Source organism: Lampetra planeri, chromosome 1, assembly GCF_965212315.1.
Source record: "Lampetra planeri chromosome 1, kcLamPlan1.2.h2, whole genome shotgun sequence".
Classification (NCBI taxonomy): domain Eukaryota; kingdom Metazoa; phylum Chordata; class Hyperoartia; order Petromyzontiformes; family Petromyzontidae; genus Lampetra; species Lampetra planeri.
The window spans coordinates 12,434,609-12,461,292 of NC_136107.1; the positions used below are offsets into that span (position 1 = coordinate 12,434,609).

The 26,684-nt window shown below is 42.6% G+C and overlaps 1 protein-coding gene across 2 annotated transcripts in view; it reads left to right on the plus strand.

Moving 5' to 3' along the window:
- COL6A2 (collagen type VI alpha 2 chain) overlaps window positions 1-26,191 on the plus strand; it is a 32,697-nt gene extending 6,506 nt beyond the window's left edge. For both annotated transcript variants that reach the window (XM_078593684.1, XM_078593693.1), the window contains exons 3-31: window positions 3,926-4,297; window positions 4,561-4,823; window positions 5,130-5,150; window positions 9,889-9,960; window positions 11,255-11,308; window positions 11,495-11,539; window positions 11,643-11,669; window positions 11,878-11,904; window positions 12,009-12,053; window positions 12,344-12,397; window positions 12,619-12,681; window positions 12,824-12,886; window positions 13,025-13,078; window positions 17,301-17,336; window positions 17,544-17,606; window positions 17,718-17,780; window positions 17,893-17,955; window positions 18,296-18,358; window positions 18,732-18,782; window positions 19,037-19,072; window positions 19,246-19,308; window positions 19,847-19,909; window positions 20,104-20,139; window positions 20,274-20,319; window positions 20,535-20,687; window positions 22,486-22,688; window positions 23,504-23,753; window positions 24,169-24,207; window positions 24,374-26,191. In XM_078593684.1, the coding sequence (XP_078449810.1) occupies window positions 3,926-4,297; window positions 4,561-4,823; window positions 5,130-5,150; window positions 9,889-9,960; window positions 11,255-11,308; window positions 11,495-11,539; window positions 11,643-11,669; window positions 11,878-11,904; window positions 12,009-12,053; window positions 12,344-12,397; window positions 12,619-12,681; window positions 12,824-12,886; window positions 13,025-13,078; window positions 17,301-17,336; window positions 17,544-17,606; window positions 17,718-17,780; window positions 17,893-17,955; window positions 18,296-18,358; window positions 18,732-18,782; window positions 19,037-19,072; window positions 19,246-19,308; window positions 19,847-19,909; window positions 20,104-20,139; window positions 20,274-20,319; window positions 20,535-20,687; window positions 22,486-22,688; window positions 23,504-23,753; window positions 24,169-24,207; window positions 24,374-25,038 (3,053 nt within the window). In that variant the 3' untranslated portion in view covers window positions 25,039-26,191. The remainder of the gene's footprint in view (window positions 1-3,925; window positions 4,298-4,560; window positions 4,824-5,129; window positions 5,151-9,888; window positions 9,961-11,254; window positions 11,309-11,494; window positions 11,540-11,642; window positions 11,670-11,877; window positions 11,905-12,008; window positions 12,054-12,343; window positions 12,398-12,618; window positions 12,682-12,823; window positions 12,887-13,024; window positions 13,079-17,300; window positions 17,337-17,543; window positions 17,607-17,717; window positions 17,781-17,892; window positions 17,956-18,295; window positions 18,359-18,731; window positions 18,783-19,036; window positions 19,073-19,245; window positions 19,309-19,846; window positions 19,910-20,103; window positions 20,140-20,273; window positions 20,320-20,534; window positions 20,688-22,485; window positions 22,689-23,503; window positions 23,754-24,168; window positions 24,208-24,373) is intronic.
- Window positions 26,192-26,684: the final 493 nt, after the last annotated feature.

The following is a 26,684-nucleotide window of genomic DNA, read 5'->3' on the forward strand; positions in this document are numbered from 1 at the left end:
GGCAGATGCTATATTGGACAGACAGGGCGTAACGTTAGTGTAAGACTAAAAGAACACCAGAGAAATATTAAACTATCGCAAACACAACTGTCGGCAGTGGCAGAACATGCATGCCAACAGGGACACTCAAATGATTTTGACAACGTTGAAGTGTTGTGTAAAACTAGTTACTACTGGCAAATACTAATTAGAGAATCCATTGAAATTGAGAGAAACAGAAATAACTTTAATCGCTCAGACAGCTACAGGCTTAGTGCGGCCTGGAAGCGTATTATTAAATAAGATACATTACAATTCCTTATAAGGGAAACAAACACTAACTGATTACTAATGTAGCATAATCACAATAAAACACATTCCAAATGATTACTAATCTACAACTCGCATCATAACAATAGCCTGATTACTAATCTAGTATATAATTACAATAACCCCCCCCCCTCAAATCTTTGCACCTGATGAGTTAATGAGTTAATGATGACGTCACCCTGCTGCTGCTCTATATAAGAACGGGAGACACAGCAGAGCCTCACCATTCTGGCGAATTGCCCGATGATACTGGATGTAATTACCAGCGAAACGTTGTACTCAAATTGTAAATATTGTGGTTTCACGCTTCAACACACCGGTGGGCGAAAGCAGTGAACTATTTGTCCTTTGTCAACGTGACACTTTTTTACTGATTGGCTGTGTCGGGTGGTGGAGGGTTACGACACATTTATAAATAACGCGATCTAAACCCAAAAACGTTGATTATGAATGTGTTATCTCTGTTTTTTAATTGAGAGAGTTCAAAACGCTCATCATTGCTGATGTTTCTAATGGGTTTCTTATAGTTTTTGAGGATAGCAGCGATTTCAGATCTAGCAATGTCTGCCGGGATGTGTCCCAAGCCTTTGAGGGATACGTCGACCTGGGCGAAATTCAACCCTTTAGCTAGTACCGATTTTAGGCTGTTGGAAATTGGGATGTTACTATGATTGATGACAATCTTGTTAACATCTAACTTTTTAGCGTGTGGCTCTGGCTTCTTTTTTGACAGGAGGTTGAATTTAGCAATCAAGTTAACTTTACATTTGGTTGACATAGAAGTAGCTGAAGAAACTGTCATGCTATCTACTTGGTCCCAATCAGATGTGGACATTTTATCCGTTATTTCTAAGTGTGATTGTAAGATAATCTTGTCTAAATTATCAAGTTCAAATCGGAGCAATCCTATTCTATCTGAGATTAGAGCTAGGCTGGCCCTAAACAAGATCCGTTTAGAGTTAGGAGAAGTGAAAGCAGCAGATGTGAGTGTAAAGGCGATCGGTATTACCTTGGTGTCGCGGCATCTCTTCAGAAAGGTGAGAGACTCGATCAGGTGAGCCTTCTTGTCTTGCAGTCTGTTAAAAGATATAATAGTTGTGTGGACCCCCCCCCCCCCCCCGTAGAGGCGGTTCAATCTTGATTTGAAGCTTTTGTGACTGCAGGAATCCATACTCTTTGGTTCTTTCGGTAAAGTCAAGTTTTTATTATGTCATCCTGCCACTTTTGGGCAAAATGATGACCGTTTTGTAGAAAATATTTAAAACATTCCCAATATTTAAATTCTTGTGTGGGTGAGTCCACATAAAAACATATCCATCCCATCACTACCCATGACACAATTATGTAATTGGCCAAAGTGGCCGAGATTAGGGCGAAGCTACAGATATTGGGTCACTTTCTGCCAATGCTTGTTGGTATGGTGTGTTCTGAGAGAAGAGAGAGCATGGCTGCCCATTCCGCATCCGTGGCACCGTTCTGAGCCTGCCATAGCACGATTCGTCATTAATTGGGCAGTAAGTGTGTGCTTTGGAGTCAAGGGTTGGTGGATCTTCATGGGTTAGTGGTTGGTGGGGATTGGTGGGCTGGGGATTGGTGCATCGTCTTTATTTATCTTCATTTATCATAATAATGCAGGTAGGAACAACAGTTCCACACTGCCCACCAGGGATTATTTGTCTGTCTGTCGTGTATAGCTACGCCCTCGATTTGTATTTCATAGAGCGCTTCGGGCAGGCTCAGCACCACGTGACGCGCCGCCCCACGCAGCTTGCGCCGCGTGACAGGGATCGCACAAATGCGCTGTCCAACCAAGTTCCTTACCTGCCCACTCCAAAGGAACGTGTTTACATGAGCATTATCATTAGAACTTTTGAATTTTGCCTCAGCAGAAAATACATTTTACATGAACTGAACCCACGGTGACCCCTCCAAACCCTTCTACAGCCGTTAAGCACAGTTGTATAGTCAGATCTAAAGCTGTGATTGACAATGTTCATGTTATTGTTTGCTCACCAATCAGTGCATGCCAGTTGGCCAACTCTATTTTGGATTGTCATCCTGTGTGTGTTGCTCATATGGTTCTAGTTTCAACAAAGACCCAACCGACATTCCATTTGTAATAGCCAACAGCCGCTATGAGATGATCGAATGGTTTACTTTTTTATTGGTTAGAAGATCTTATTAAGTCTTATCGCATGTAAAAGCAGTTTTCTTTGAAGAAGCTTATTTTTCTCTGGGAAAAATATCGTAAATATACCTATATTGTAAGTGTATGTATAGTTATTTGTGCTCTCTTAACATAGTTTTTATGTTCAGATTAGCCAAATAAAGCCCACAAGTGCATCAGCTAAATTAACATGAGAGAATCGTTTTCATGTCTAGCAGTTACATGTATTACACTAGTTATATAACTGTCAGATCTTCGTGTGTGAAATATTAACAAATTACTTTGGTATAAATGTAAAAATCGCCTTTATACATTCATATTAATGTATGTATACCGCGGGAAATTGTATGTATGTTGAACTTTGCAACATATGTAGCGAACCATGCTAATAGGAGGTGCGGGGGACGGACAACAATCCAAACACAAGCAGTTCTGAAGCAATGAGTTTTTTTAATCAAAATTTTAAAGTGTTCAGCTCCAGTGGCTTCCTAATATCGGAAGGAAGAGCTTTCCAGATGGCTACAGAACCGCATCTGAAAGTACGGGATGCAGTGACTTTCTTTGTTCGATGGCTCGCCAAAAGCCACTGCGGGGATAATCGAAAAATTGGTATGACTACTGCGTAGGTTTTCACAGTTATGCTACAAAGTTCTGCAATGTGTTTGGTTGTACCGCGTCTCATTCGGCATAATATCCGACGTTTTGCTCCACATGCTGGGAGATTTATCACGTTGAGTGAAACGTACATCATGACAATACACGGACACATGCCACAACTCGAAAATACATCCCAGAGAAACTTTCTACGTTTACATTAATCCAATAAGTTGCGAAATGTATCTAGCTCATTGTGGTTTATTTATTGGTTTAACTGATAATCAGAATGCAGCAGAATTCAGATAAAGCCACTCATACAATCAATTTTCTTGTTTTGTTTTATTAACGAAACTGAATGTGTTAGTTAATTGTAAAGACCAGAAGTACTTTTCCAGGCCTCTGAAAATATAGTGTGATTCACCACTGATTGTGCAGTCTGAAAAAGCGTATGTTTCATACAAACACGTCAATGTGCTCACGCCAGTATTGGTAATCCATGAAGTCTAGGTGGTTTATAAGAAATCTGAGCTTTTCTTAACAACCTGATGATACTGGATGTAATCTCCAGCACAAACGTCCAAACCAAATTAAATGTCGTGAGATTGCTCTCAAACAACAACATCGGTGCGACTGCTGAAGCAGGAATACATTTGGCACGTTCCATTCACGTGACACCTTGATTAACTGGCTGTGTCGATTGAAGGAGCGTTTACGACATGGACTTTTACACGACCTAATCTAAAATAAACCAATTATGAATCAGAAATATAAATATATATATAGATATATAAAATCCCAAGCCTGTATGTGGAGCATTGTCACGTGCAACATTGTGCGGTGTGTTGCTTTCAGAGCCGCTTGTCTGCAATGTGAGCCTTTACCTGGCACTGGACACGTCTGAGAGCGTGGCACTGCAGTACCTGCCCTCAGGCAGTCTTGTTGATCACCTCAAGACGTTTGGCGTGGAGCTGGTGAAGCGTCTTCCTGAAAGATCGTCTACCTTTGGCTATAAATTCGCTTGGCAGCTGGGCGGTTTGCACTTCTCTGATATAGTGCTGGAGTTTAGTCCCATCACGGAAAACAAAAATGTCTTCCAGAAGAATATCAATGCGATCAATTACATTGGCCAGGGCACCTTCACGGACTGCGCGATCAAAAACATGACCCAGAAGATTATGCTCGCTCAGCAGAGGGCGCAGTCAAACTTTGCTGTGTTCGTCACAGGTGAGTGGAAAAGCAAATTGTTACTATTATTTTAAATACATTTAAACTTGAGTTTAATTAAGATTGGTTTTAATGATAGAAACACCTTTCTTGCATTGGAAACCACCAGTGTCAACCAATACAATATTCTGCCCTTTGGGCCTTATACCTCTAGAGTTACATTGTCCCTCATCCACAATGATGTAAAATTCACATATTCAAAAAGGAAAAACATCGTCTTCATAAGACTCACTGCACTTAACCCTGCCATGCGTTTCTTACAGATGGTCATGTCACGGGACAGCCCTGCGGAGGGATATCTGAGGCGGCTGAGCAAGCCAAAGAGAAGGGAATATCAATCTTCTCTGTGGCATCAAGTGTCAAACTTTACAAATACAATATGAATATACTGGCCAGCAACCCGCTGAGTGCCTTCCGTAATGAATACTTTGCCTCCAGAGACCAGGACCTGGACACAGACTCCAAAGATCTGCATGACACGTTTATTCTTCGAGACAAGACCATCAACCTCATCATAGAAAACATGGTCTGAAAACAGTCTGAACAACCACAATGCATATAGCAATAAATCCTACTACACAGTAAATGTAAGAACAAAAACACTTTGAATATTAGCAACTGGAAAAGAGAGACCGTCTGGTGCATCCTTATACAAATCCAGCTTTGTACTGTGCATCACATCTTCTCACAGACGTATTTCAAAGCGTGAGAAATACAATAAATGGATGTACAATATGGAGTAAAATTTGCTCCAACCGTAGCAAATGTGCTTTATGTGCTCATGGATAATGCCGAACTTGCTTTTATTAACTTTGCTCATTTGTGTCTGTAGGTTAAAAGAGCTGAAGATACGGTAATACATTTTAAGTTATTCATCCATACATACACTGATATATAAGCCAAGTGAGAGGCCAACCAAATACCTCGTCCATTGATCTCTTTTGCCAATCATTTTGCTGCATTTTGGTGTATTTGACGACCATTTACATGCGAATTTGGAAAAATTCCAGGATTTGAAATTTACAAAGTCTTGTACTCCTGGTCGGGTCTCTCGGCGAACCGGTCTGGGGGGAGGTTCCAGACAAATAACGGCCCAAAAAAAAGTCCCTTATGAATGGTTTTGAAATATAAAGATCAGAGAACCTTGCCCGGACAAGGTATACCAGGACATCCCCCTGAAGCCAGGCCTGGGGGTGGGGTTTGCCGGCAAGCACCTGGTGGCTACGTCGTGCCTTCTTGTGGGCCCACCATCCGCAGGACAAAGAGTGAGGGGTGGGTGCAATGCCAGTATGGCAGGGAGAGGGAAGGTCTTGGATGGACTGGATCTTGGCAATGGACACTAGCTATTGGGAAGTGGAATGCCACGTCACTGGGAGGGAAGGAGCCGGAGCTGGTGGAGGAGGTGGAAAGGTATCAACTAGACATAGTCGGCCTCACCTCCAACACACAGCATTGGCACTGGAACCAAACTTCTCGATCGGGGGTGGTATCTCTCCTATTTTGGAGTAACCCCTGGTGAGAGGCCCCGGGTGGGTGTGGGGATACTCACAAGCCCCCATCTGGGTGCTGTTCAGTTGGAGTTTGTCCCAGTAGATGAGATGGTCGCCTCAATGAGACTTTGAATCTCAAAATGGAAAACTCTGACTGTTGTCTGTGCTTATGCACCAAACAACAGTTCAGAGTGTTCTGCCTTCTTGGAGACGGTGGGTGCAGTGCTCAATAGAGTGCCGCCTACCGACTCCATGGTCTTCCTGAGCAACTTCAATGCTCATGTGGGAAACGATGGAGAAACCTATAGAGGTGTGATTGGGAGGAATGACCCCCCTGATCGGCGCTAGTCACAGAAGGTTAATAACAAACACGATATTCGAACACAAGGATGCTCAAGTGTACCTTTGGCCGAAGGTCAGTCATTGACTTTATAGTTGTATCATCGGACCTAAGGCCGTATGTTCTGGACACTCGGGTGAAGAGAGGGGCAGAGCTATCAACTGATCACCACCTGTAGGTAAGTTGGATCCGACGTTTGGGGCACTGACCAGATTATAATAATTCAAATTTATAATGCGAGTTTCATCCTAGGATCCCAATGCTCAATGCATGGAAAGCAGGAAACAAAAACACAACCAGGGCAACTGACCAAACTAAAGAGGGAAAGCCAGTCTAAATCGATGGGTTTTTTTAAGCAGAAATATATCTATCGACTCTGATTTCCTGATTTCAAATGGTAAAGCGTTCCATCGATTGGGTGCCACGATAACAAAAGCTCGATCACCAAAAGAGCGCAACCTAGACTTGGGAGTGGTGAGCAGTTGGAGGTCGGAAGATCTTAAGGACCTTGATGGAATATATAAATGTATTAGTTCCTGCAAGTAATGTGGGGTGAGCCCTTTTAAAGCCTCATAGATTAAGAGCAGTATCTTAAAATCCACTCGGAATTTTACCAGTAGCCAATGAAGGGATAAGAGGACTGGTGTAATGTTCTCATGGAATGGTGTACGTGTAAGCACTCTAGCAGCTGCATTCTGAACAAGTTGGAGTCTACCCAGTGCTTTGCTCGGTATCCCAACCAGTAAAGTGTTGCAGTAGTCCGCAGATGACAGGAAGTGATGGATTCTTGCAATATTTATTATGTGGAAAAAGGATATTTTAACCACCTTAGATATATGTGCCTCAAAGGATAATGACTGGTCAAATTGAACGCCAAGATTTCTGAACTCCCATGTGGGACTGACATCGTGACCATTAATCAACAAACAAGGGCGAACCAATGTTATAAAGATATCGAAGGGAGCCGATGAGTATGGCTTCAGTGTTGTCTGCATTTAGTAGCAAAACTTTTGGTGCAACCATGAATTCACAACTGTTAGTGATGCAGATAGATGCTGTTGCATAGGTTGGTCCTAACGTTCTATAAATTTGAGTATTTGCATAACAATGATAGGATAAGAAAATATGCTGTAGCAGAATACCCAATGGTGCCATGTAGATGCTAAAAAGTAATTGGCCAAGCACAGATCCCTGCGGAACACCACAGAGAAATGGTCTAATTGGTGACTTGAAGCCATAGACGTAGAAGGCCCAAACAAATTATGCGGGTTTTCTGGAAACGTCTGGTGAAAGACCCAGTGCAGAAAGATTTCAACTTCCACCTCCGGGAAAACTTCTACACTCCCAGGGGAGGTCATGGACATTGAGTCTGAGTGGTCGATGTTCAGGACCTAGATTGTCGATGCAGCTGCGAAAAACTGTGGCCTCAAGGCAGTTCGTGCCTGTCATGGTGACAACCCTAGGACCCGCTGGTGGACATCAGTGGTGTGGGAAGCTGTCAAGTTGAAGGAGGCTTTTTGAGCTATGCTCAGAAAAAAGGTATCCTGACTCAATTGAGGGTGGCAGCAGTAACAGTCACTGAAGCCAAAGCCCAGGCGTGGGAGGAGTTTGGAGATGCCATGGAGAGGACTACCGGGCAGCCTTAAAGAAGTTCTGGCAAACCATCCAGGACGTGGCCCAGGCTGTTCTCAGTCAAGGTGGCATACATTGACCTCAACTAAGGAGATAGTCGAGAGGTGGAAGAAACAATTTGAGGAGTTCCTCAACCCGGTGGACATGCCCTCGTCTCAGGAGGCAGCCCTGGAAACAGCTGGGTGTGTTGGATCCATCGCATCTGCTGAAACCGCTGCGTCGGTCGAGGGCCTTCGTAGTGATAAAGCTGCTGGGGTGGACAAGTTGTTAAAAGCGCTGGGCAGTGTAGGAATTTTGTGGTTAACATGCCTCTTCAATGTTGCATGGAAGGCAGGTACAGTAACTCTGGATTGGTAAACTGGGGTCGTGGTCCTCATTTTTAAGAAAGGAAACAAGAGGGTGTGCTCCAACTACAGAGGGATCACACTCCTCAGGATCCCAGGTAAAGCCTATGTCAAAGTGCTGGAGAGGAGGCTGTGCCCACTGGTCAAGCCTCAGATTCAGGAGGAACAATGCGGATTCCATCAGGATTGTGGAACAATGGACCAGCTATTTTCCCTCTCACAGTTATTTGAGGGGTTATGGGAGTGGTTCTCCAGTTTACCTCTGCTTTGTAGACTTGGAGAAGGCATATGACCATGTTCCCTGGAATGTCTTGTGGGAGGTGCTGCAGGAGTATGATGTACCGATGCTGGACTTGTGTATTATCCGGTCCCTCTATTTCCGTATTCTTGGTATTAAATCAGCCGTTCACTGTGGGTGTTGGACTCCGCCAAGGGTGCATGTTTTCTCCACTCCTGTTTGTGATTTTCATGGACAGGATATCAAGGCGCAGCTGAGGTATGGAGAGTATCTAGTATGGGGGCATGGAGGTGGCGTCGCTGCCTTTTGCAGATGACGTTATCCTCTTTGCCTCGTCAGTCTGTGATCTCCAGTGTGCACTTGAATGGTTTGATGCTGAGGGTAAAGTGGCGGGGATGAGGATCAACACCTCCAAATCTAAGGTCATGGTTGACTCCCCGGAGACGGTGGAGTGTGCTCTCTAGATGAGGGGGGAACACCTGCCCTTCGTGGAGGAGTTTAAGTACCTTGGGGTATCTTTCATAAATTATGGTAAGTGAGAGGGGGAGATCGCCCGGCGGATTGGTGCAGCATCCGCAGTGATGTGGGCGCTGTACCATTCCATGGTCGTGAAGCGGGAGCTGAGTTCTCGAACAAAGTTCTTGATTTACAAGTCGATCTACGTTCCCACCCACACCTATGGTCATGAGCTTTGCATAATGACCGAAAGGATGAGATCACGGGTACAAGGGGCCGAAATAAGGTTTCTCCGCAGGGTTGCCGGGCTCACTCACTATGATCGGGTGAGGAGCTCGGTAATCCGGGAGAGCCTCAGAGTCGAGCTGCTGCTCCTCCGGATCGAGAGGAGGCAATTGAGGTGGTTCAGGCATCCGGTAGGATCCCCCTGGAACTTTCCCGGGCACATCCCATTGGGAGAAGACCCCGGGGAAGGCCCAGGACATGTTGGTGGGATTATGTTGCTTAGCTGGCCTGAGGATGCCTGGGAATTCCCCAGGAGGAGCTAGAGTCCATTGCCAGAGAAAGGGAGGTCTGGACCACCCTACTCAACATCCTGCCACCGCGATCCTCACTAGGACAAGCAGATTCAGAAACGAACAAATTAATGCAGCTGATTCCACGTAAAACCCACCAATTGCATCACTTCCCATGCCAAATTTGCAGAAGAGCCAAAAGTGGGTGGAGTTGAGGTGCAATTAGGGAAAAGTGCCCAGAAAATATTTTGAAATGCCACTGGTAGAAATGTGGTAGTAAACGCCTTAAACGCAAACTCTTAAGCCATTATATGTCTCTCCATACTGACAGCAAAAAGAACCAGTCGCATCATAGAGGTAATAATCAAGGGCAGAGTGTTTTTTTTATTGAGAATATAGCACAAAGCCAAATGGGTACAACAGGAAACTTCCTATTTATGATTGTAATGTAAGCTGATCCAAACATCACGTAACAATACTACGTAGAAAGGAGCAGCAGCAACTTTTAATTAGATGCGGGTTTGTGTGCATGCTTTGTTTTGGAACAAGACTAATGTGAAACGTTTCTCTTTTCAGTGCAGAGGAACTACATCGAAATGCGTGGAGATGCCAGGGCCAGGTGGGCCAAAAGGGTTCAAAGGAAGAAAGGTGAGGACACATTGTTTCTGCAAATATTTTCGTTGAAGCTTAATCAATTTTATGTTGTTTACCCAGATGAGAATTCAAGAGACTAGGATAGCCTTATTTGCAAGAGTGACATTTGACACTCGATCATTTCTATGTATATTCCCAATTGAGTAATTTGCGTTAATCAAAATGTCTGCAAAAATACATCTGAAAGCACTGCATTACTAAGGTAGTTCCTCGGGGCTCTGTGCCTGGCCCTATCCTATTTTCTAAGCATCTCTACTTTGCACTCTGACATTAGCGTATTTGCTGATGACACAGCCCTGATGACCTCCGGAAATTCTATGGAGCAATTATTGGACTTTTAAAATCTTCAAGTCAATGTCCTAAAACTGGTCCTCAACGCTAAAAAGCCCAAAGTTTTATTATTCTCTGGCTGTTCAAAACCTATTTTGCCACCTATTCACATTGTGGATCTAGACTCTTTATTGAGCAGATCAGTAATTCTAAATATCTGGGCACTGTTCTTGATTCAAATATGTCTTTCAAGACCAACATGGCCAACAAGAAAAAAAAAATCATAAATAAATTCTGGATTCCACCTCGACTCTGCCTGAATACTGCACAGTAAAACCACCATCCTGCCCATTAGACACCATCTACTGCCTAGCTTTTTAATCTAGCCCAAAAAATATTGTTATATTATACCACTTCACTCTCTGGTTTTCCCTCACACCCCAATAGAACTCCCACCCATAGTGTCAGAAGTGCCTTATTATTCCTATAAAAAATACATTTGTTAAAGCTTAGATAAAAATGATCTCCAAGTTGCTGCTCTCTGGAATACCTTTGCTGCTCATCTTCATCTTGGTTCCTCCCTTTACTCCTCCTCTTTATATCTCCATTAGACCAAAATACAGGGCTTACTTTTTATGGCACCTTTTGCTCTCACATTATGTTGTCTGCATCTACATCAGCCATACGAAAGAAGAAGAAGATTTATGACCATCAAATACATTGTTTGCTGAAGGACCCTGTAATAATTCTCTGCAATATTGATTTTTGTCTTTGGTTTTTATTGCTGCTCTGCTAACCTAGACATAGATCTCACGTTTAATATAGCCAGGAAACATGTAACAAATCAAATGAACTCAAACACTGTGAAGTAGACATTGCGATTTATGTGACGGTTAAAACACCGAGAGTGATATTCTGGGCGTGCCAGCTTAGGCCATGCCACCACCCTGCAATAGTTATGTTGTACTGCTCTGTTCCTTGAAACACTGACGTGAGCATGGCTTCCTCTTTCTGGCAGGGTGAGAAAGGAAACCGCGGGGACTCTGGAAATCCAGGAGATGATGGTGCAATGGTAGGACACACATTTCTCATGCACAGCTTCGGCAGTGGTCACACACGTTCACCCGGTGCGTGCGTGCGTGCGTGTGTTTCAGTTCCACACGTGTGCATATGAATGAGTAACTGTGTGCTATGCATGTATCATATGTGTGTTGTTGCCTGTATGATGCTAATTATATGTGTTTGCATTCACATCTAGGGAGATCCAGGTATCGAAGGACCTTTGGGTTTCCCAGGACCTAAGGTAAGTCTCGGCGCACTATCACATAAAATGCAATTCACTTTACATGTTGCTTCAATAACGAGTGTTTTCACTTTTATTAATCAATTATTTCATTTTTGTGCAGGGTATGGCTGGATTTAAAGGAGAGAAGGTGATGTATGATGTTTTGTTCATAGTAAATGCATACACAGTGCATTCATGCAAAATACATGCTGTTACATTTTCTATGTCCTTTGCATTTGTCTCACATTTTGTGGTCATGCACATTACTAAAGACTGCATGATGTAAAGCAGTACTGTAAATATCGATAGTCGTTCACATTGTTTGCTAATGTTTCACTGTGGTGTGTCCTTTCCAGGGAGAATATGGGGAATCTGGAAAGAAAGTAAGTATGTTTCTTTGAGAAAACGCACACATGTCAAGTTTGGTATTTTTCAATGAACACTACAAACGACCATGTGTTGCGATCCGTGTGACGTCTTTGTTTAGGGAGAACCCGGACTGCCTGGTCGCAATGGGCTTGATGGAGCCAAGGTAACAATGACGCCCCTTCCCACTGTCACGTTTTCTTATCGCATCTCCATAAATCAACTTAATTCAGTACCACTGCGTGGGATTCTTTGGTTGTACTGGGTTGTACCATGTGTTCGACGTTATTTACAACCAGAAAACATCATTAAGCTACGAGTTCATTTAGCTCTTCAAATTCGTTTTAATCAACTTTAATTTCAATATAATGGTATTGTTCAAATATAACACGTTTTTATTTGAGGTTTTGCGAGAAATCAAATGTGGTGACTGTGTGTGGCGATGTTCCCTTCTAGGGGAAATCTGGACGGATTGGCAGCCCTGGCTGTAAGGGTGACAATGGTGACTTGGTGAGACTTATTAAAAATCCCATACATCAGTTGAAAAAATATACTCGCATTTTTTGTAGTCTTACTTTTTGTGCATATACTTTGCAAAGCTCTGCATAATAGGTGTATAAATAAGTCGAGGTAATCGTTTGAAGATGGACAAACAATTGCATGTTGCAGTGACACTTTGATGGTTGGCCATACTGTGGTGCCGCTTCACCAATGTGCCTCCTGACATGCAGGGCCCGAAGGGTGGGTTGGGAAATGCGGGAATCAGAGGCACTCCTGGCGATGAGGGTGACAAGGTGAGGCTGACTACAGCACAGCGTTCACACTTTCTATCAATCCCAATCTCATAAATCTACATGGATTGTGGTGGCATTAATGGATCAGGGATTTGTGGTTCGAATAACCACTATGTGTGGTCTATTCTTCTTTTGTGAATAGGGAGACCCAGGGCGGCCGGGAAGCAGTGGACCCAGGGGCCTGAATGGCACAGAAGGAGAAAAAGTAAGCTCTTATGTCTTGTTCCGTCTCCTTTTAAATATCATCTCAGCTAAGCAGTGTCTTGCCAGTTTTGTCTGGTGTCATCTCTGCTCACAGAGGTTTGTGTGTGTGTGACGCACGGATGAATCTGTGTTCTTCCAGGGAGTTCCGGGATATCCAGGAAACCCAGGCAAGCCTGGCGCCAGAGGGGTGAAGGTGAAAATCTCAATTCATGCCATTCACTTGTAAAATAATCTTGTTTTGTTTAAAACTTAATTCCACATACTGCCAATATATAATGCGTCATAATGAAAAATAATAAAAATGCCCTTTTTACTTGGAATGCAGATAAGCTTTAAGACATGCAAATAAACAACCAGTTTAATTATTCGCAGTGGTCTCTTCATGTCCTCAAGTTCTTATTTTAACACATCCAACAACATCTTCCTCCAGGCTCTTGATATCTTCCCTCCCGTGCGGCTTAATGAACTTCTCTCATTGAGCTCTTGTCTCTCATATGCCCAATTCAACTCGTTTCTCTTATTTTGATTGTAAAATTATCCCAAATACATCTTCGCTTGTCCTCTTTTTCTATCCCCAACTGATAATTTCCTTTCCTCTATAAATCCATAACTTTAAATGTTCCAGTCTACTAACATCCTCTGCTTCTGCTGTCCATGATTTCGATGGCATACGTTGTTTCATTCCACACACATATTTTTTTGACAATTTTATATTTACATTCATATCAAGAACTCTTTTTAAATGCATATTTTTCCATCGCTCTTCTTGTCTTAATTTATTTGAAGCATATGCCATCTGATTTGATAATTTTGCCATGATACCAGAATAGATTTGCCAGTACAAGTCATTGCATGTTAACCAAGATGTCTGTCCTATCTCCTCTTCCATTTCCTAATACTTTTATCAGCTTTGCTTTTCCCATGTTTGATCTTCACACCAAATCTTATTGCCGTTTTGTTTAAGCTCTCTACTAAATTAAATATTGTTCTTTACTTGACAGTTAATCGTTACCATTCACAGATCAGGCTGACTTAAACATCCCTTCATACAGATATTGTAACGTTCATTCACTTTTTCCCCATGCTTCTGGCTCTGTCGCTTCTCAGTGTTCATTGAACGAGAAAAAGAGATAAGCAATTCTAGATTTGAAGCTTTCGTGACTGCAAGGATTCATATTCTTAGGTTTTTTCGGTAAAGTCACGTAGGTAAAGCATTAAAATTAATGAAAGTAAAATAAAATATTTTATTTTATTTTACTTTCATTAATTTTTATTAATTTTAATGTTAATTTTAGAACTTTCGTGACTGCAGGAATTATTATTTGGTTCTTTCGGTTAAGTCACGTCTAAAGATAAAATAATAAATTAAATTAAATAATAGAATACGACGTTTCGATTGCAACACAAGCAATCATCATCAGGTATAATGAAATAGCGACATAAAATCTAACCAGAAAACTATAGACAGACATATTAGCAGACAGATATCACCAAGATACATAGCGGGAGCAACACAGGTAACAGAGAGGGGTGATCGTCTCTGTGGGGTGGCCTTAAATAGACAGAGGGGGGGGCGGAGGCAGAGAGAAGGAAGGGGGGTTAGAGAAAAAATTTGCAAATCAATGAGTGGTCAACAGACGTGGTGCTGCACGGCAAGTAAGCCTGAAAATCAGGAGGACACACTAAAATTAAATAACCTAGTAAAATATCGAAATGTAATGTAATACAACACAGAGGGTCGGTCAACACACAATTAACGCATAGCCTGGTTGATTACGTATTTCAAAGATTGCTAAGTTAGAATTTAAGTGTGAACATTCTAAAGAGGACACAGGCAGAGAAAACAAGTCGCCAGAGAGAGAGAGAAAAAATATAAGCTTAAAACTTCCCCGTAGAAGTGGTTCAATCTTAATTTTAGAACTTTCGTGACTGCAGGAATTATTATTTGGTTCTTTCGGTTAAGTCACGTCTAAAGATAAAATAATAAATTAAATTAAATAATAGAATACGACGTTTCGATTGCAACACAAGCAATCATCATCAGGTATAATGAAATAGCGACATAAAATCTAACCAGAAAACTATAGACAGACATATTAGCAGACAGGTATCACCAAGATACATAGCGGGAGCAACACAGGTAACAGAGAGGGGTGATCGTCTCTGTGGGGTGGCCTTAAATAGACAGAGGGGGGGGCGGAGGCAGAGAGAAGGAAGGGGGGTTAGAGAAAAAATTTGCAAATCAATGAGTGGTCAACAGACGTGGTGCTGCACGGCAAGTAAGCCTGAAAATCAGGAGGACACACTAAAATTAAATAACCTAGTAAAATATCGAAATGTAATGTAATACAACACAGAGGGTCGGTCAACACACAATTAACGCATAGCCTGGTTGATTACGTATTTCAAAGATTGCTAAGTTAGAATTTAAGTGTGAACATTCTAAAGAGGACACAGGCAGAGAAAACAAGTCGCCAGAGAGAGAGAGAAAAAATATAAGCTTAAAACTTCCCCGTAGAAGTGGTTCAATCTTAATTTTAGAACTTTCGTGACTGCAGGAATTATTATTTGGTTCTTTCGGTTAAGTCACGTCTAAAGATAAAATAATAAATTAAATTAAATAATAGAATATTATGCGTTAATTGTGTGTTGACCGACCCTCTGTGTTGTATTACATTACATTTCGATATTTTACTAGGTTATTTAATTTTAGTGTGTCCTCCTGATTTTCAGGCTTACTTGCCGTGCAGCACCACGTCTGTTGACCACTCATTGATTTGCAAATTTTTTCTCTAACCCCCCTTCCTTCTCTCTGCCTCCGCCCCCCCCTCTGTCTATTTAAGGCCACCCCACAGAGACGATCACCCCTCTCTGTTACCTGTGTTGCTCCCGCTATGTATCTTGGTGATATCTGTCTGCTAATATGTCTGTCTATAGTTTTCTGGTTAGATTTTATGTCGCTATTTCATTATACCTGATGATGATTGCTTGTGTTGCAATCGAAACGTCGTATTCTATTATTTAATTTAATTTATTATTTTATCTTTAGACGTGACTTAACCGAAAGAACCAAATAATAATTTTAATGTTTTACCTACGTGACTTTACCGAAAAAACCTAAGAATAAGAGATAAGCAGGCAGCCTTGGCTGGCCACTCGTCAAGAAATCCCACCTCCAGTCCTAGGCTACTCTGTCCACCGCTATTCTGTGTACTGCTACTCTGTCCACCGCTACTCTGTCTGCCAGATACTCTGTCCATCAGCTTCCTCTGTCCATGCAACTCTGTTTACCAACTACTTTGTCCAGCAGCTACTCTGTTCACTAGAGCTACTATGTCCACCACTATCTGACTCACATATCAACCCTTGGTCTCCCCAGTCTGCTCCAGTTCACTCAATATTTATGTAAGCTCTGACCATCTTTACTCGAATGCTTTTTCAAAATCAACAAAATATATAAAACACCTCTTGTTTTCTTGGCTCATTTTTCAAACTGTTCTCACCATTCCAATCGCTGCTTGTATTCCGCACGCTTTCCTGAGAGCATCATTTTTAATGTATTCTCCCATCTTTTCTTGCATTCTAATGTACAATACCTTTAGTATTATTTTGATATATGTGGAATCAAACTTGATTGCCTTGTCGTCTTTAAACTTTGTTGAACACACCTGGATTGTGCGAGGTGAGACGGAGGTGTTGGGTGAGTTTTGGGGCGATGGTTTTAAAGTGATATTCTCTGGAGGAAAAGCAAAGTAAGAGATGTGGCACAGTCATCTCGGATACAGAATGGGGAAATCTGTTTCCAAATTGTGAGCGATCAACACAAGATTTATGGTTGAAGACCAGCATGGACCCAAGGGATGTTGTCATCATCCAAGTGTATGCATCAAATTCAGAACTGAGTGATGAGGAATTTAAAGAAGTTTGTGATAGAATGAAACAACTGGTAGAAAGAGTAAAGGCAAATACTCTGTCGTGATATTTGGAGATTGGTTTGTAGTTGTAGGAGATATGATGGAAGAGAAGTAGGTAAGTGTGTAGTGGGAAGAAGCGATGAAAGAGGAGAGACTCGTGGAAGTTTGTAAGCAGAAGAAACATAGTCACTCCCAACTCTTGGTTCCAACATGAGAAGAGGCGCAGGTGTGCGTGGAAAAGACCAGGTGACACGAATCAAGTGTCAAATTGGCCATGTTTTTGTTGACGCATTGCATATTAAGCCGCTGGTTGCTATGCACTTTTAAATCTAGATTTAAAACTAATTTGCTTAGAACTGCTTTTTGTGTTTAGTTTGTTGCCCTTCCCCCACACCTCTAATTAGCACGGTTGGCTACGTACGAAGTTCAACATTTAGTACATACATAACCCATGACTGAAGTTGTGCGTGTGTGATCGTATGATGTGTGTGTGTGGTGCAGGGGAAGCCCGGGGCAAAAGGGTCCGCTGGCGACAAGGTTAGCGGGCTTCCCTTTTCATCTTCATAATATTGTAATCAGCATTACCATTTCCCAATAGGTAATTCTAATGCCAAGCACATTTACATTATTTGATTATTAAATCAGACACTAGCTTCAACATTCATAAGTTAATTGGTAACACGACTTGCAAAAATTACTTGGTAAACGTGTTGGATTTCGACACGTGTTAAATTGTGAATGCAGGGATACAGAGGAGACCTTGGCACATTTGGACCACCAGGCCCAGATGGGGGCAAAGGAGAGAAGGTGAGGACAGATCGTTGTCACGTCTGATTATTTACAACGCCTATTCTTGCCCGTTGCATTAACTCTGTGGCTGAGAGAAAGGAGCCTTGTTGCCCTCTTGGTGTGTGACAGGGAGATGCTGGTCCGGATGGTTCGAGGGGTCTCCCTGGGGAGAGAGGCAATTCAGGAGAGATTGTGAGTTCATCGTCTGTGAAGTTTCACATTTTTACTTGTGGCACCCGGATCACACAGCCAACCCAAGTGCTTGGCGCGGTGTGATAAGGGATGTCTGTGTTCTGTGTCACAGGGAGACCCAGGCTTCCCAGGAGTGAGGGGACCCACAGGAGGGAATGGGACGAAAGGCGAAACAGTGAGCGAGTTACTCCAAGACACACATTTATATTGTATCACCCAACATATACCTCAAAAGTAGTGCATACCGGTACTTTAATACACATTTCCTTATCACCCATCTTAATGTGCAGCTGTGTTTGTTGTGTGTGAGGTAAAGAAACATCACCAGGAAGCATTGTTTCAGAAACGAGTGTTTTCTAGGTCATGAAGTTGGGGGGGTGGGGTTTACCATACTTCACCACGCCAGTTAGTGTGGGTTGGTGAAGGGGATATGAGCTGTTTGATTGTCGGTGGGAGGGGGGGGGGGGGGTACGGGAGGTGCACGCCGCTCACTCCACGTTGTTTTTGTGGCGCAGGGCAGTGGTGGCGACCCCGGTGAGCCCGGCCTTCGTGGAGGTGTTGGTCCTGAGGGCGTGAAGGCATGGACTGGCTAACACCAAGCTCGCACCGGCTTTCATGCTCGCACTACCCACACGCGACTCTCACACTGCACATAAGCTCCAGCTCTCACTCTCACACTGCACGCAAACTCCACTGTGGATCACCAGACTCAATGCACAGGCACAACGTATTGTCAGTTGCTGTTCAAATGCTGCACAAAAGAAGAAGATTCCGAGCATTGCACAACTAAAACAAGCTATTTTGTCCATTCACATTTAAAAGCTCTTCATGGTCAACGAAAGCTCATTGACAGAAAGTTTTGGAATTATCAGTCTTAGTCCTGGCGCATTGCAAAATATAATAGTCAAAGGGAGCATAACATTTTGTTATTGTGTGTTTCCTTTATAACAGGGAGACCCTGGGAGGGATGGGATCGGCTTCCCTGGCCCAAGGGGCGAGCCTGTAAGTACATGGGAGCTTACAACAGAACATTGACATTCCCACCTGATGATGGACGCTTGTGTTGTGCCCGAAACGTCGTGATTTATTTTATTTTATACCTACGTGACTTTACCGAAAGAACCAAAGAGTATGGATTCCTGCAGTCACGAAAGCTTCAAATCAAGAAGAAGATCTAAATGACATAAATATTGTGATATTATACGACAGACTGCGTATATACCAAGATGCGTATTGTTTTGTTCCAATCTGCTCAGGGTACTTCAGGTGATTCTGGAACAAAAGGACTCCCGGTACGATGATTTTTATTCTATACAAGCGCAGTGACAGCAGCACACTTTTTACGAGCGGAATGTTGAAGACAATTTCTGCACAACACATCTGAGACTTATTGATGGTTGATGGTTGAGTGTTTTAGTGCCATTCCCAATGAAGGTGCTCGCTCTGTGCTGCTCACCAAACACAGGGCGCAAGAGGGTTTAGTGGACCAAAGGGGCCATCTGGGATGAAGGGGATTCCGGGAGAGAAGGTAAGAAATGTGATGCTGTTAAACATTTTCTGCAAACATAATACTGTGATGCACAGTGAAATTTAATCGATCATCACTGGGGTTATCAAAATTATTTACACTTCGTGTAACATCACTAGTGGTTGCCCTTTGAATAAACTGGGCCCCGTCATAAGCGTGTGGGACTTTCACCCCGGCTCGATGCTCCCGCACCTCCAATTGGCACGGTTGGCTATGTATAGTGCAAAAGAAATTCAACATACATACGTACATCTGCCAATGGAGATGAATGCTGTTCTGCTCCTCATTTGAATGTGGCACTGTCACTAAATGCAAACCCACGAAAGTTGGAGTGAATCTTTATAAATGGACGCCTGGAAGATCTAAGTATGGAATATTGTGGCCTGGCAACAGCATTTAAAGTTAATTCTACAAAAAAAACATTCCGTAATGCATTTTTTCTCTTAAAAAGATCAGGTTTAAGGTTTAGTTGGCAAGAGTATTTTCATCCGTAAGTTGGATACTGTTATTTGATCAATGTTTTACTTTTATTTCTCAGGGAGATCCAGGTCCATCAGGGGAGACTGGCGATAGAGGCCTTCGTGGACCCAAAGGACCTGTTGTAAGGGACACCTCCATAACACTGGACTGCAGCATACACTGTCAATGATAATACAACCAAGTGGCATGCTCATGTTTATGAATTAAATCGTGGCTGGTAAGCCTGATTATAATACCTCTCGAATGAGATGTATCCATAAAATATGTAACTTAGAAATATTGCTTGGTTAATATTCTATTGTTATCTCTGTGCAGGGCTTACCAGGCATGCCGGGGTCACCAGGTACTACGGTGAGTCACTGACCTTTCACGGTACATCATTCATGCCTGCATTTCGATTGCATGTGGTGTAATGTGGAGCTTAAAAGTAATATTTTAAAAGCAGCGATGTCTTGGTCTTCCTTCACGCTCGCATGTCTGTCCAGGAGTGTGACGTGATGACCATGATTCGGGAGACGTGTGGATGCTGTGGTAAGGAACAGTGCTACTTAAATAAATCAATCGCATGTCTCTGGGACTTCCAAGTTTGAAAATTGTAATTGTGGGAAACTATTTAGTCACCGAGTTTATTGTTTTTTTGTTTGGCTGGGGCACAATACGTAAATGCATGAAACAGTCGCTACATATGTATGTATGTTGACCTTCTTTTGCACCGTACATAGCCAACCATGCTAATTGTCTTGCAGACTGCGAGAAGACCTGCGGACCGGTCGATCTGATATTTGTGCTGGACAGCTCAGAGAGCATAGGGCAATCCAACTTCACCCTTGAGAAGAACTTTGTCATTAACACTGTGAGCCGCCTGGGAAATTTAGCCAAAAATGCCACCGACCCTTCAGGTAACAGCCGTACACCACCAGAGTCCAGCCAATCTTTATAAACAATACGTGGTATTATTTTGAGAACATGCTGTTTATTAAGCGTTTAAGTCATGGGTAAGGTGATATGTGAAATTACCAGTTCAAGTGATTTGTCTGACATTTTAATCTAAATAACATTCTTGAATTTCAGCAATGGGACTGACTTAGCAGATTTATCTCTACACTAGCAGAAGTACCCGGCGTTGCCCGGGTGAAAAATATATTTCTTAATAACCTTACATATATACACAAATTTCATTGTTATGTAATGTTTGAAAGTTTTCAGAAGATTTTAAATGTATTTTCCCCCCGGGCAACGCTGGGTATATCGAGTTTATACCACAAAGTCGTCGCTTGACACGGGTGGGGTGTCGAGGCCTAGTACCGTGCAGACCTCCGGCCTCGCCTAGATTGCCCACCCGGCTGAGGCTGGGTACTGGAGCCATTACCCCCCCCCCCCCCCCCCCCGCGCTACAATAATACTGTCTAATCGCTATAATTGTATTATCTACCGACCCTATAATAGTAAGTGCACACATTGGGGTGGGGGGGGAGTGAAGAGGACGTGAAACTTTGATGAATTTACCTCAGAGTCGTGTGTTAATGCGTGCGCATATTTTTAACGGGAATTAAAAATGGCGTCCACCCCGCAGCGAATGCGTCGCTACCCGTTGCCAGGGGCAACCGCCGTGGTCCACGCCGGTCGTCCAATGAAACTGCGTATGGTCCGGCGACACACAGACACACACACAGACAGACAGACAGATTTGCGATTTTATATATATAGATAAACATGAAATATGTTTGTAAAATAAGATATTATGGATTGAGTTCTCAACCGAAGCGAAATGTAAAACCACTCCTGCAGGAAAACAGTCGCAGACCATTATTTGTAATGACTAAGAGACTGTTGAGACAAGAAGCCACTATTTCAAGGGGTCAGATAACATATGCCACGCATCCATTGGACAGTCAGATGGATTTACTGATTTAATTGCAATAATTGCACCGGTTACCAATCCTTCACATAGTATGATAATCAATATACTTTTTTTAAAGCTATATTTAATGTGGACATAATGATTACATGTCTGCTCTGACTAATTCACTTAATTTGCTCAATATAAGCCTCATCTGGAAGAATTTGTGGAACATGTGACAGATCATCTTCTGTCTTACATGGGACTCAAATTCAAGTACTGCGCAGGCACCCAGCTGCACTGTTCTAGTCTTCTAAGAATGTCTCCAAGAATGTTTAACAGATTAGCAAGTCATGCCAAGAAAAGCCTGCACGCTCCTTCATGGGGCTTTATATTTCCTGCAATAGCATAGCTGCTCAGGAGCCTGTGGATGTTCTAACAATACATGACAGCGCGGCACTGCTGGTTTTGATTTTGCTGATACAAATATCCACATTTGTAAGCCACTTTGTTTAACTGTCATTTTTGGCCAGGTCGCTTCTGAAAAATAAATGAATACCTCAGTGGGCTTTGCCTGATAGGATGGGGATGGCTTAGTTTTATTTGTATGTTTTTGGGTGATTTGTTTACCTTTCTTGTACTTTGCACTTACTATCGTGTTTTTGTATTCTTTGTTGTTGTAACGTTCTTTCCTGCCCCTACTGGATATCTGTGAAAAATAGATGTATAGCTCATCGAATTCATCCAGTATAAATACATATTATAATTCTGTTTCACTGCTTGCTGTGAAATTGCCCGCTCGCCTCGAGCAGGCCGCAGTCTAACGTGAGTGGTGGCAACGTGACGTTGTCGCGCAGGCATCCGCGTGGGCATCGTGCAGTACAGTCACGACGGCACATTCCAGGCCATCAGCATGTCTGACCCTGACATCAACTCCCTGTCCTCGTTTAAAACGGCTGTGAAGAACCTTAAGTGGATTGCTGGTGGCACATGGACTCCCTCGGCCCTCAAGTTTGCTTACGATAAGCTGGTGCACAATGGGAAAAGAGCTAATGTCAAGGTGCGTGACCATCTGTTGCTTTGCAGAATGTGTCCTTATCTAAGGGATGCTGCTATGGTGTACTGGTTATCACAACAGAAGTGATATCCAGAGGAGCAGAGAAACTGTTTTATTCGTTTGACTAATCTATACAAATATTCAGATGCAATAGACTACGTGACATGTCATTACTGAGCAATAGCACTTTTATTGAGCGAACATTTCATGACTTAAGCATCAACAATTTTTTAAATGTTATTACTTTGTGTACGTGATATAAAAATTGTTAACAAATTAATTTCCTTCAAAAAGTTATCAAAACTAGAGTTAAAAAGAGGTGGTTCATTAATTATGTATTGTAGGACTCAACAACATTTTGCTTGATAATTTTGCTTGCTTCATGAGGTCGGTGACATGGCTCAGCAGTGGTGCATTCGCCACTTGTTTTAGAGGATTGTAGTTTAAATCCCGAAGGCCCACCTGAATAATATTGCAGGTATATTAAACGTAAAAATACATCTGCTTTAAAGTGGGTGTTAAAGATTCCATTTCGTCATTTATAAAGAGAAGGCCATTATGTATGACGCTATCTTGGGCAAAATTTGCCAAATTCGAAATAGCAATCGTCATTCCATACTGGCAGTCTAGTGCCCACTTACAGGCTGCCACTGAGTTACCTTGTGCCACACAGAGACAAGCTGTTATTAGGGGGTCCCCTCGGCTAAATCCTGTGCTCCAAAACTTTTCTTACATGAAGAGCACAATATAAAGGCAAACAATATTTTATTAAATATCCTCAGTCTTCCTTGATGTTTTTTTCTCACATTGGTGCACAGGTGTTCGCGATCGTGATTACCGACGGGCGGTACGACCCCCGTGATGATGAAAATAGGCTCACGTCACTGTGCGGTGCTGGTGTGAGCGTCAACGTGCTGGGCATTGGAGACATGTTCCAGGAGAAAGCCAACACAGAGAGTCTCTTGTCCATTGCCTGCAACAACCCTAACCATGTCAAGAACATCTCCCTGTTTACTGATCTTTTAGCAGAGGAATTCCTTTCAGAAACAGAGCACCTCATCTGTCCTGGTGATGCATCCCATCCCATCTGACAAATACACAATATTCGTCACCAACAGTGAACATTTTCAAATTGCATGCTTTTGATTATGATGACCTCTTCTGTCTGACGTAAAGAATGAACATAGAGTTTATGTACGTTCAAATCCTGGTTGGGAGTTGACTCAGCCTATAATCATCCCTCTAGGGTAGATAACATAGTTACCACTTTGTGAGGATGTCAACAGTAGTTGTCCTATGGGTAGACCTGCCCCTTCCATAAGCATGTGGAATTACCACCATTGGCTCAAGGCTGTAAACGGGAGATAAGCACCGCCTGAGTTTTTACGAACAAGAAATCACTTTGACTTGACTTTGAAGTAATCTTTAAATACTCAGTGAGAAACATGCAGAGCTGCATTAACTGTGTTTTTTGTTGTTGCAGATCCTCAATTTGTGTGCCCCAAGCTTCAGTGTGGTCCAGGTGGGTCTGAGAAATATGTAATGCTTTGGTAATGTGCAAATAAGTGTGAAGAAAACCCTTACTCGTGTTAAAACACTTGTTAATAAGGATAGTGTGAAATATTTGAATTTAACTTCGTCCATTTCATATCTGATGTGCATCAACTTTTTTTTCCTGACAACTGCAGAGCTGGATGTGGCCCTGTGCAATAACCGTCCCGTCGACATTCTCTTCATGGTGGATGGCTCCGAGCAGACTGGCATGAACAACTTCAACAAGGCCAAGCATTTTGTGAGAAGCGTCGCAGAGATTTTGACTCTCACAGAAGCGATGAGATTAATTGAGCTGACTCCCTCCTCCGCTTCCACTCCGAGGATCAGCAGAAGCGAAGGTGCCCGATTGGGCGTGCTGCAGTACGGTGGTGAAACAGAGCAATCCGTCAATCTTGACTTCTCGGCCAACTTCACGGAAATCGTGGAGAGTCTTGAGAAAGCCAATTACCTGGATTCAGCACACTCGTTGATGCCAGCCATTGTTAACGCCATAGAAACCGTAGTAGAGAACACCGCCAACAAGTACAAGGGGGTGCGCAGCAACGCCGAGGTCAACTTCGTATTTCTGCTGAATGGAGGGACGTCTCTGGGAGGCACCAAGGAAGATCTGGAGAAGGCGCTAAGGGCCCTGCGCCAGCGTGACATCTTCACAACGGTAATCGCGGTGGGCCCCAACGTGGACCACGCGAGCCTACTGCCACTCACCTTCAACGAACGCGCCTCCATCTTCTCAGTGCGCAACTACAATGAGCTCTTGATGCCATCCTTCTTCGAGCGCTTCATCAAGTGGGTGTGCTAGGCCCGTGGTGGCCCGGCCCCTGACGGGGCTCTCTGCTCCCAGTTTTCTCATAAGCCACTCGCGTTATATGTAGAACTGAATCCAATGGTTCAGTGAATGAAAATTTTCAAATTTTGATTGGCGATGAACCCCCTCCCCACCCCCACAAGCATTAGGACATCTGCATTTGTTATTTGCAGCTGTGAAATTACATGGTGACAAATTTCCGTGATCGTTTATGTTTGAATATTATTTCGTTATTAGGTTAACAGAAAAACTCGAAAAAGGTATTGATATTGCAAATACCTGATAGCATCCATCTTAGCTAGTAGTGCGGTAAAACCGATGTGTGCTCTCATGTCTATGCTATTTTGTTGTTTGATGGCTAATTACTGGATGACATACCCAAAAGTGCACAACTATTACCATGGCTGAATACGGCACTGTTGAGTTTTCCGTAATTTAGAAACATCATACTGCAGGTTCAAATGATCACATGGCTTAGCAAATAGACTGCACATTTTTGTTAAACGAATAATATGCACCCGTATTATTGTACACTAATACTTCTCATTTGAAGTTACATATCCCTTTTTCTTCATATATAATATTAAAGTATCAGGTGCTACGCATAGGGGGGTTCCATCCACTACAGTGTTTGTATAACTGTGAGGTAAGTGAAGTCACAATGCAGATGTCTCTGACATCTGAGTCGCCATTTTATCCAATGTCATTATTTACCGGATCAGTCTGTTACAGTCATGCTTTGAGCTTCCACTAGAGCTATGAGTACAGTTGTCACAATTTAGCCATTAGGGGATGATTGTCTGTTAGAAAATAAAAATAGATCGTCTGTCTTAAACTCTAACAGTTAACCTGCAAACATTCACAATGGCCCTTCACTCACAAAATCAAAAATGCAATGCAACTTTGCTACAGAACAGCCATGCAAAATACAACACGTGTGGCTAAAACATTGGTGTCTACATTTTAACAGGTGCTACAATGTTAATTTGTTTACGTAAATATATTTGCATAAGTATGTTAAATTGTTAAGCTCAGTTGCAGGTATGAGCTATGTTTTGTTACCAGAGCCTGAATCCATAGCAAATCATACCGGTTTTTGAATGATTAAAGATAACATAGAGATGTAATAAAACATGCAGTATCTCCACCTCATGCTGGTTTAATGTTATGTTCCAAAGGAGCAGCTGTGTGTGTGTGAGTGAGGATCGCAATCTGCATGACTTTACTTTGACAGGGCCGCGCAGCTTATGACGAGTGGTGTCCTAATTTCAGTGGTCAAAATGAGCCGCTATATCTTGAAACACAAAACACTCATACTGACCGGCACTCTTCAGAACAGTTGATATCGAACTATACATGGGATGCAGGACAAAAAGGCTGAGGAAGGGGACTTTTACATTTCCATTTTGACCACTGCCTGACCCCGTATTTATTGTAAGGAGTATATATTTACAGCGAGGAAACAGATGGCAGTAGTAATGCACAATTGCTCATTTGTGTAAATGTTGAAATGCGTGAGAGCACACAAACATGCGTGTGGTTAATGTCATGTCTCCTCTCACTCGCCTCATGAATGGGCTTTAATTACAGTGTTTTGCAGATCGTATGACAAGCGTGCAATTCTTGTCAGTGTCATTAGA